General features: G+C 52.5%; 1 protein-coding gene across 1 annotated transcript in view; it reads left to right on the top strand.

The window, feature by feature from the left end:
• Positions 1–554: 554 nt before the first annotated feature.
• Positions 555–10,805, top strand: part of SNCA (synuclein alpha) — a 103,324-nt gene continuing 93,073 nt past the window's right edge. The window contains exons 1-2 of the mRNA XM_073340686.2: positions 555–952; positions 6,704–6,849. Of these exons, the coding sequence (XP_073196787.1) occupies positions 6,729–6,849 (121 nt within the window). The 5' untranslated portion in view covers positions 555–952; positions 6,704–6,728. The remainder of the gene's footprint in view (positions 953–6,703; positions 6,850–10,805) is intronic.

The raw sequence follows: 10,805 nt of genomic DNA, 5'->3' as shown, positions 1-10,805 counted from the left end.
TGCCTAACTCCCAACTCTAGGAACCTTTGTAAACCCTGTCAGTGGCCTAGCTGCAACTGTAGATGATAAAATGCCTTTGAAAGTTTGGTCCTTGGGCACTTTGGAAAATTTTACTGCTATTCTCTTTTCATAGTCAATTTGGGGGCTTAAAGATGAAGATCAGTAGGATCCACCTTTCCTTTTTATCCCTTGGGTATCTTGCAGGGTCTTAATGTGTGTGAATTTAAATAAACATGCCTCTCCCACCATGGATTTGTTATGTACCCAGCTTTAATGTTGTTAATGAATCAAAGGGGGCTGGAGAAGCTAATGATTGCCTGCACCATGCTAGGCCCCTGCCCTCCGCAGCAGTGAGGGCACGATGAAATATTATTCCCCCCACCCACCCTCAGTCTCTGGGGGTATGTCTACATGGCAGCAAGGAGCCAGCAGCTCCCGGGAGTAGGCAAACTGGGGCTAAAAATAGCTGTGTGGAGGAAACTCTCCACTGCCAATCCCATTAGCAGTCACAAGGCGTGCGGGTGCTGAAGCCAAAGCGCTGTCCCTCTCTTCTCGCCCCACTTCAGGCTAAGGAGGGGTTGGTGGGCGGGAGAGGATCGGGAGAAGATTTCCTGCCCCCAAGGATGGGAGGGTGGGGCCGGCTCTCTCCTCCCTCTGGCAAATCAGCCCGAGAGGGTGGGGAAGGAGGGAGAGGGGCTTGCTTTGCACGCTGAAAGTGGATGAACATCCCTCCCCCGCTCTCCTCCTCCCCTTCTCTTCCTCGCTCTCCGCCTGTGGAGCTGGGACCTGGGTGCGTTAGATGCCGGACTCCCTCTCCGCCTCTCCTCCGCCTGCTTTGTCGGGGATGTACTGAACAGGGGGGCCGCTGCCCCGGGGACTCTCCGCTGTGCACCCCTCGCCTCCCCTTGGTGCCGGTTTTAACGCATTTGCAGATTGAGGAGCCCGGCCGGCGGTGAGTGACCTGGCCCTGGCTGCGCTGCTTCCCCACCCGGGGATGGAGCGCGCAGGGCGGGAGCGCTCGGGTGCTCCGGGGTTTGTCTCCCGGGGTGAACGGGGCTGGGGGAGCCTTCCCGACGCGGGTTTTTTTTTGGGGGGGGGGATGTAGTTTGGGCGAAGTGGAAAAAGCTTCTCATTGAAGCCTGGATGCGGGGCTGCTTGTGTGTTGGGTGGATCTGTACGTGCTTATCCCTGCAGAGTGTGATTTTCTCGGGTGGGGGGGGACCCATAGAGACCCAGTCTGCCAGAGAGACAGGATGGTGGGGCCGCATGTGCCGGTGTGATCCTGGCCCCCTGCCCTGTCTCTGTGTGACCCGGGCTGCATGTGCCGGTGTGATCCTGCCCCCCAGCCCGGTCTCTGTGTGACCCGGGCTGCATGTGCCGGTGTGATCCTGGCCCCCTGCCCTGTCTCTGTGTGACCCGGGCCGCATGTGCCGGTGTGATCCTGCCCCCCAGCCCGGTCTCTGTGTGACCCGGGCTGCATGTGCCGGTGTGATCCTGGCCCCCTGCCCTGTCTCTGTGTGACCCGGGCCGCATGTGCCGGTGTGATCCTGCCCCCCAGCCCGGTCTCTGTGTGACCCGGGCTGCATGTGCCGGTGTGATCCTGCCCCCCAGCCCGGTCTCTGTGTGACCCGGGCTGCATGTGCCGGTGTGATCCTGCCCCCCAGCCCGGTCTCTGTGTGACCCGGGCCGCATGTGCCGGTGTGATCCTGGCCCCCAGCCCGGTCTCTGTGTGACCCGGGCCGCATGTGCCGGTGTGATCCTGCCCCCCAGCCCTGTCTCTGTGTGACCCGGGCTGCATGTGCCGGTGTGATCCTGCCCCCTGCCCTGTCTCTGTGTGACCCGGGCTGCATGTGCCGGTGTGATCCTGCCCCCCAGCCCGGTCTCTGTGTGACCCGGGCCGCATGTGCCGGTGTGATCCTGCCCCCAGCCCTGTCTCTGTGTGACCCGGGCTGCATGTGCCGGTGTGATCCTGCCCCCAGCCCTGTCTCTGTGTGACCCGGGCCGCATGTGCCGGTGTGATCCTGCCCCCAGCCCTGTCTCTGTGTGACCCGGGCTGCATGTGCCGGTGTGATCCTGCCCCCCAGCCCGGTCTCTGTGTGACCCGGGCTGCATGTGCCGGTGTGATCCTGCCCCCAGCCCGGTCTCTGTGTGACCCGGGCTGCATGTGCCGGTGTGATCCTGCCCCCCAGCCCGGTCTCTGTGTGACCCGGGCTGCATGTGCCGGTGTGATCCTGCCCCCAGCCCGGTCTCTGTGTGACCCGGGCCGCATGTGCCGGTGTGATCCTGCCCCCCAGCCCTGTCTCTGTGTGACCCGGGCCGCATGTGCCGGTGTGATCCTGCCCCCCAGCCCTGTCTCTGTGTGACCCGGGCCGCATGTGCCGGTGTGATCCTGCCCCCCAGCCCTGTCTCTGTGTGACCCGGGCCGCATGTGCCGGTGTGATCCTGCCCCCAGCCCGGTCTCTGTGTGACCCGGGCCGCATGTGCCGGTGTGATCCTGCCCCCCAGCCCTGTCTCTGTGTGACCCGGGCTGCATGTGCCGGTGTGATCCTGCCCCCAGCCCGGTCTCTGTGTGACCCGGGCTGCATGTGCCGGTGTGATCCTGCCCCCCAGCCCTGTCTCTGTGTGACCCGGGCTGCATGTGCCGGTGTGATCCTGGCCCCCAGCCCTGTCTCTGTGTGACCCGGGCTGCATGTGCCGGTGTGATCCTGGCCCCCTGCCCTGTCTCTGTGTGACCCGGGCTGCATGTGCCGGTGTGATCCTGCCCCCCAGCCCGGTCTCTGTGTGACCCGGGCTGCATGTGCCGGTGTGATCCTGGCCCCCTGCCCTGTCTCTGTGTGACCCGGGCTGCATGTGCCGGTGTGATCCTGCCCCCCAGCCCGGTCTCTGTGTGACCTGGGCTGCATGTGCCGGTGTGATCCTGCCCCCCAGCCCTGTCTCTGTGTGACCCGGGCCGCATGTGCCGGTGTGATCCTGCCCCCCAGCCCGGTCTCTGTGTGACCTGGGCCGCATGTGCCGGTGTGATCCTGGCCCCCAGCCCGGTCTCTGTGTGACCCGGGCTGCATGTGCCGGTGTGATCCTGGCCCCCAGCCCGGTCTCTGTGTGACCCGGGCCGCATGTGCCGGTGTGATCCTGGCCCCCTGCCCTGTCTCTGTGTGACCCGGGCCGCATGTGCCGGTGTGATCCTGGCCCCCTGCCCGGTCTCTGTGTGACCCGGGCCGCATGTGCCGGTGTGATCCTGCCCCCAGCCCGGTCTCTGTGTGACCCGGGCCGCATGTGCCGGTGTGATCCTGGCCCCCTGCCCGGTCTCTGTGTGACCCGGGCCGCATGTGCCGGTGTGATCCTGCCCCCCAGCCCGGTCTCTGTGTGACCCGGGCTGCATGTGCCGGTGTGATCCTGCCCCCCAGCCCGGTCTCTGTGTGACCCGGGCTGCATGTGCCGGTGTGATCCTGGCCCCCAGCCCGGTCTCTGTGTGACCCGGGCTGCATGTGCCGGTGTTATCCTGGCCCCCTGCCCTGTCTCTGTGTGACCCGGGCTGCATGTGCCGGTGTGATCCTGGCCCCCTGCCCGGTCTCTGTGTGACCCGGGCTGCATGTGCCGGTGTGATCCTGCCCCCCTGCCCGGTCTCTGTGTGACCCGGGCTGCATGTGCCGGTGTGATCCTGCCCCCCAGCCCGGTCTCTGTGTGACCCGGGCTGCATGTGCCGGTGTGATCCTGCCCCCCAGCCCGGTCTCTGTGTGACCCGGGCTGCATGTGCCGGTGTGATCCTGCCCCCCAGCCCTGTCTCTGTGTGACCCGGGCCGCATGTGCCGGTGTGATCCTGCCCCCCAGCCCGGTCTCTGTGTGACCCGGGCTGCATGTGCCGGTGTGATCCTGGCCCCCTGCCCGGTCTCTGTGTGACCCGGGCCGCATGTGCCGGTGTGATCCTGGCCCCCTGCCCTGTCTCTGTGTGACCCGGGCCGCATGTGCCGGTGTGATCCTGCCCCCAGCCCTGTCTCTGTGTGACCCGGGCTGCATGTGCCGGTGTGATCCTGCCCCCAGCCCGGTCTCTGTGTGACCCGGGCTGCATGTGCCGGTGTGATCCTGGCCCCCAGCCCGGTCTCTGTGGGACCCGGGCTGCATGTGCCGGTGTGATCCTGGCCCCCAGCCCTGTCTCTGTGTGACCCGGGCCGCATGTGCCGGTGTGATCCTGCCCCCCAGCCCGGTCTCTGTGTGACCCGGGCTGCATGTGCCGGTGTGATCCTGGCCCCCAGCCCGGTCTCTGTGTGACCCGGGCTGCATGTGCCGGTGTGATCCTGCCCCCAGCCCGGTCTCTGTGTGACCCGGGCTGCATGTGCCGGTGTGATCCTGGCCCCCAGCCCGGTCTCTGTGTGACCCGGGCTGCATGTGCCGGTGTGATCCTGCCCCCAGCCCTGTTTCTGTGTGACCCGGGCTGCATGTGCCGGTGTGATCCTGCCCCCCAGCCCGGTCTCTGTGTGACCCGGGCTGCATGTGCCGGTGTGATCCTGCCCCCAGCCCGGTCTCTGTGTGACCCGGGCTGCATGTGCCGGTGTGATCCTGGCCCCCTGCCCTGTCTCTGTGTGACCCGGGCTGCATGTGCCGGTGTGATCCTGGCCCCCTGCCCTGTCTCTGTGTGACCCGGGCTGCATGTGCCGGTGTGATCCTGCCCCCCAGCCCGGTCTCTGTGTGACCCGGGCTGCATGTGCCGGTGTGATCCTGCCCCCCAGCCCTGTCTCTGTGTGACCCGGGCTGCATGTGCCGGTGTGATCCTGCCCCCCAGCCCTGTCTCTCTGGGCGGCTGGGTCCGTATGTGCCTGTCCCGAGGAAGGGTACGTGTGTTGCAGGGTGTAGAGGCCGCTCCCTCGGCCTGGGGGGCAGTGCTGGGCAGGAGTCAGGTGCCCTCCTCCCCATTTGCTTGTGGGTTCGCTCGGGGGTGGCGCTGCCCCAAGGCGGGGCTTTGCAGTGGATTCCAGCAGGAGCCTCCCTCCTTTCCCACACCCAGCATGTGCTGCACAAACTTAGTTTTATCCTTCCGCTTAGTCCCTCCTCCGCCTCAGGAATCTTCACCAAGGAGGCAATTATGGTCCAATAGTGCAACTCTCGGGGGACGGGGGGGATAAGGGACTGAAGACATTGTCGTCTGAACTGTCATTGCACATGTGCACAGAGATGCCTCATCCCTCCTCTCTCTGCTCGGGGTAATTTCCGTTAGGACAGTGTCCAGGTAGCTGCATCCTTCTGGGGGAGGGCGGGTTTTGTAAAAGGGAATTGGAGATTTCCCCTGCGGATGAGGGTAGGTGTCAAGTCTAGTTAGATCTTGCCTCACCCTAGTAGCTCCCAGAGAGATTGTCTGACAGGCAGAGAGAGAGAGAGAGGTCTCATGCATTTAAACTGACATTCCTATTTTCAGCAACGTGAAAGCTGTTCTCTTTCTGTGGGAAGGATTTTGCAGTGTGTGTTAATGAGCCACAAACCTCGCTCGTATTTTTTATTTTCGCATTTAAATGATCACAAGTTGGTAGTGGTGGCTACAGATGTTTCTTTAGACACCCCGTCCTCCTACTCAGCAACGCAAGAAAAAGGGAGGTACAGGCATCAATAGACTCTTATTCTGTGTGTGGGTGGAGAAATAAAGGATCCAGAGTTAATTTGTTAAAGGGACATTGCTAGGGTTTTTGTTTGTTTGTTTGTTTGTTTTTGAGGACTTAAATGAAGGTCCTGGTCCCACACCTGGTGCTGAAACCACCTGCCAATGTTTGTGGCTTTACAATCACATTTTCCTTTAACAGATTATTATAAATGGCTTTTTCACCCCCTCTGCCACCCAAAAGACCCACACAAATAACAGGGGGAACGGACTATGGTAGGGGGGAAAGAGAAACTGACTATGGCTAAATGCTATCAGATGCACTAAGCAAGCACACAGGGAAAATAGATTTTTTTCCCTAACCTCTTTCAGTTCATAGATTCTAAGGCTAGAAGGGACCACTGTGAATATAGGGATATAATATAATTATAATAGGGGTTACTTGTACTAATAGTAGGTAAACGATTTTCAGAGAGAGGTGTGATTTTTGTTTTGTTTTGTTTGTTTAGTTTTTAAGTTGATGGTGTGTTTTTAACCACACTGGTGGCTCTGAGTGAGGAGATGTGGAGGAATATCATCTAACCAAAGAGCTAAATCCTGCAGTCCTTCGAACAAAACTCCCATTCACTTCAGTGGGAATTGTGTCTCAGTCAAGAATCAAGGGATCTAGAAAAAACCGGTCAAGTCAACCAGTGCACCTCCCTGTCAGAAATGGATTATTTTCTACAGTGAATTGAAACCTCTTCATTTATATGGCTTTTTTTAAAAAAGGCTACGCTTGTCCTACTTGGTTTGTGAGAGTACTGCATAAACCTGATGTGTGTCTGTAACACTGTTAAACTTGTTTGTGTCATAGAAAGTGAGAAGCCATGAAGGCTGTTTGTAGAATTGCGCTTATTGTTGTATGCACTTGTTGAACCACTTTTATTCTGCATGAAATATTGAATGCTACTATGGCCAGATACAGATATATATGTCTGAAGATATATAATATGTGGATATAGATGATTGACAGACAGATAGAATCTTTTTATAAATAACATTCCAGTCAGAGTTTGATCAGTCTTCCTGTCTGAAAAATATTTTCTTATTCAAAATGTTTCTGATTTTTTCCCCTAGAGCTGTGTAAAGAAAATCTTTAGCCATGGATGTATTCATGAAAGGGCTTTCCAAGGCTAAAGAGGGAGTTGTGGCAGCAGCAGAAAAAACCAAACAGGGTGTGGCAGAAGCAGCAGGAAAGACGAAAGAGGGCGTTCTCTATGTAGGTAGGTGGGCAATAGAAAACCAATTGCTATTAACCTGTTTGCTTCTGTTTGCTGAACTGAATGATCAGTGAAAAGATGAGGATCCAGAGTTACCTTGCTATAAGTATAGAGTAACTCAATAATAAAGCTACAGCTATGGAAATGTGATCAGAGTTGAGTCCTAAGTCGGAAGTAAAACCTTTATAAAGATGGACAATGACCTAAAGTCCATTGGGGTGTCATTGCATTGTTGATAGCCACCCGTTATTTTAGCATGGTGCTAAAACCATAGATACCATACCGTAGGAGATCTGTGCCTTACATTACACTGTACTGTAGGAGCCATGTGCCAAAAATAACTGTCCAAGAGCCCTAAAAGTTTAAGGGCACACAGGCTGGTACAGTAATTAACAATATACAAAGACAGAATGACAGGTGGCTTTATAACCAGAATGTTACCAAATATATGGATTTTAAGGACTTTTATTTTAAAGAAAAAGTCAGTTAATTTGGCAATTTATCCAACCCTATCCTTCCTCACTGTATAAAGCAAAGATGATTCAGTAGTTGGAAGGGAATATAATCAGTTGTTTTTCAAGATTTTAAATAAAGATTCCTGATATTCAGTATTCTGTGTACAAGCATCTCATTTCCTTACCTCCCTTGACTGAGTTTTCTCTAATGGTTACTTGTTACATTATAGGCCCATAGCACCTTCCTTCCATGGGTCATGAAAGAATGAGCACTGAAACCCTTTGACAATGAGGAATTATTATACCCATCTTATAAATGGAAAAACTGAGACAAGGAGAGGTTAAGTGACTTGCCCATGTCACACAGGGAGCCTGTGCAGAGCTAGGAATATAATTCACATTTCAAATTCCTGTCCAATGCTTTAACCACAGGATCATCTTCGTTGCTTAGCAGGTTCCAAGCTCTGGGGAACTGTGTCTTCCAAAGGCTGTGATGAAAAATTCATAGGAAAGAACCTGTAAAACACATGATGATTAAATGGTTCGTTAGTTAAAAGAAACAAAGGAAAAAATGGAGGCATAAGTTAAATTAGGTCATGGAAAAATGTGAATGAAATAATATATTCCTTTCAGTATATCCTTTCTGTTTTTTCAAGGTTTTATAGGTAAATACTGGTATGCTATGTGTACTTAGGGAGATGTGCACAGATTTCAGAGGATGGTTGAAAACTGGAATAATTTCCTTGCTATGAAGTATTGGGTTTGCCACACACTCCTATTTTTGTTTTCCTGAATCCCAATACCCTTCCAGGTTAGCATTAGTTTTTAACAAATTATATCTGCTCCAGATACATTAGACTACACATTTTAGCCCATCTTGAACATTCTTTTCCAGTTAAGCCATAGCAAATTCCATTTAACACAGAAAGCAGTGATTTTGCAAACTAAATTTGAAATGAATATATCTTTCAATGTATGTAGGCATTTTTGCACAATTATCAGAATATCTTTCAGTATTTCATTGTCTATTATTAGTTTTCAGTGGTGTATGTTTTATTTCCTTGTAGATCAGGATAGCTCTTCTGTGATTTCTTTTTATTAGGTATGCTCACAAAGTGTATGCTGAGTTAATCTCCATGCCTTTTCCATTTGCTGTGATACTATGAATGCTAAAACCCAGTCCTGCTTCCAGTGAAATCAATGGCAAAATTCCCATGGTCTTCAATATGCTTAGATTGTGAATTGTTTAGGGGTAGGGTCTGTATACTAATAATTAATAATAGTGCAGGAGTGATCCCACACTGAACTGATTTCTTTCATAAAGGAAACATAAACATATATGTAGTTTCACGATAACAGGAAAGGAGCTACTGGCAAAAGATCCACTCTCCTTCATCCCAGGATTGATGACAGCTAGTGTGTCTTGCCTCTGGAAGTTCTTCTTCCCCAGCTGGAATTGTAGTTAAAAATGTCAACTGATCTAGGTTGGCCTGATTCTCCTTCATGCCCTGCTGTAAAAAAGGAAGCCAGCTACTCCTCTTTTTACCTCCCCAGCACAGGGCAGTGGTAACTTCTCTTTTCTCCTGCTCAGACAGATCAGAGGAGGAGGAGGAGAATGGCTAAATTCCTAAAGTACAGTGGAACTCATTTATAATGTAGTGAAATGCATGGAAGCAGTTGAGGATTTTTACTCCACATGGCTGTATGTAGAGTTGCAGCTATAACTGGGTGCATTACAAGTGGGTTCTGTCATGCTACGGGTTGACACCTTCCCAAAAAGAGCCTATTGAGACCAGAATTGAGAGCGTCTTGATAGTAATTTTTAAATTTCAGTTGTCAACTAGTCAATGACTCTTTGTCATAAGTTCTTGGGGACAGATTAATGAGAAGCTGAATTCTTCCTGTCCAAATTACTGCTACCTATTATTCAGAGCATAGTAAAAAAGATATCTAGTGCAAAAAAAGGTGGTAAGAGAATCCCATGGAAAAATATCCACTGTCTAGGAAGCAATGGAATCATTGTAATGGTTTAATCTTCTAGGGCACAAAGGAACATTTCTATCTGTGGGTAAGGGGGTTGTGGAAGACTTGAGAAAGTTTGGATTTTATTCTACTTATCTTCATCCTGAATGCTGTTCTCCTCTCCCATTGTTTCTTTCCTCCTTTCTTAACACCTGATCCAATGTCCGTTGCAGTCACTGGAAAGCCCCTCCTGGATGGATTTTGGATTAGGCCCTGAGTTAGCTTCTTTCTTACACTCTGTGTTCAGAGTCTTAGCTTGTGTGTGCCAGCATAGGTCCAGTGAAATCAATGGAGCTACATTGATTCACATCCGCTGAGCATCAGATCCTTCATAGTGAAGGTATAACTTACAAAGGAACCATGCTGATTAGTTGTTACTAAGAGAAGGGGACTGGGCATTCAGCAACTAAGCCTGGGTTCTGGTTTCTGTTCTGCCACTGACTTGCTGGGTGGCCTGTGCAAGTCACTCAGGCCACATTGTTTAAACTTGAGTCCCACTGTCTTCATTAGAAATTATGGGTGCTTTGCACGTATGAGTTTATGAAGCTAAATAGGGATTACTTAACCATGTTTATCTTTATGCAAATTTCATTTAAGTGAGTAAGGACTAGATTCTGATTTCAGTGAGACTGTGTGAGGAGTGTGGTACTACTCAATGCAAGAAAGAGTATTTTAATCTGACTCCGAGTATAGCTTTGATGCTCTGAATCAGGGACTGCAGTCTTCTAATCTTGGCCTCAAACTCTCACTATCTCAGGGAAAAGGGATGAGGCTTGTCAGGAGATGGCGTGTGGCAGAGTGAAGCTTTGTTACTCCAGTTTCTCTGCTGCTGTGTGATCTTGGTGTAGGACAAAGTGCCCCCCTCTGCAGCTTTAACTTACACTGGATAGCTCAGTATCAGGTAGCTGGGATACTCTCCCAGTCAGCTCCCCCTCTCCACTGCACTCAAACTCTGGTGTTCATATTTGTGTAGATTTGATCTGACCCACAGCAGGTGCACGGCTACAAAACTGTACCTTCCCCATATTGTTTAGATCATAGAAATGCCTCTGCTGCAGCCTTCTCTCAAGGCATATGTTGTTTTTCTTTGGCAGCAGAAAGGCTAGTGAGATAGCAAAGATATTCCAATTCTGTCTGCTGGAAGAATGAGCAGCCTAATCCCTGCTAAAGTCCTTGTGGAAACAGTTCCCTATAGGAACACTGAGAAGCAGAGGCAATAATCTCTCCTCCTCCCAAGTGGGGTCATGCTTCCCTGTCCCCAACCAGCTGTTGCTTAAAGTGGTGCCTACACCACTGCAGAAAGGGCCTTAACCAGCCCTATGTCGCAATTCAGTGAAGTGCTGAAAATACTCGGCACCTCTAAAGAAGTGCTCAGAAATGAGCCCCTTGTAGGATTGGGTCTCGTTGCCAACACACAAAATAGCTACTTAAGTTTAATAGTGCTGACAAGTACTGTTGAAATGGGAAGGAAGAGTGGTATCT

The sequence above is a fragment of the Lepidochelys kempii genome, chromosome 4 (assembly GCF_965140285.1).
Source record: "Lepidochelys kempii isolate rLepKem1 chromosome 4, rLepKem1.hap1, whole genome shotgun sequence".
NCBI lineage: Eukaryota > Metazoa > Chordata > Testudines > Cheloniidae > Lepidochelys > Lepidochelys kempii.
Note: the sequence above shows the minus strand (reverse complement) of the source record. Positions and strands in the feature narration are given on the sequence as shown.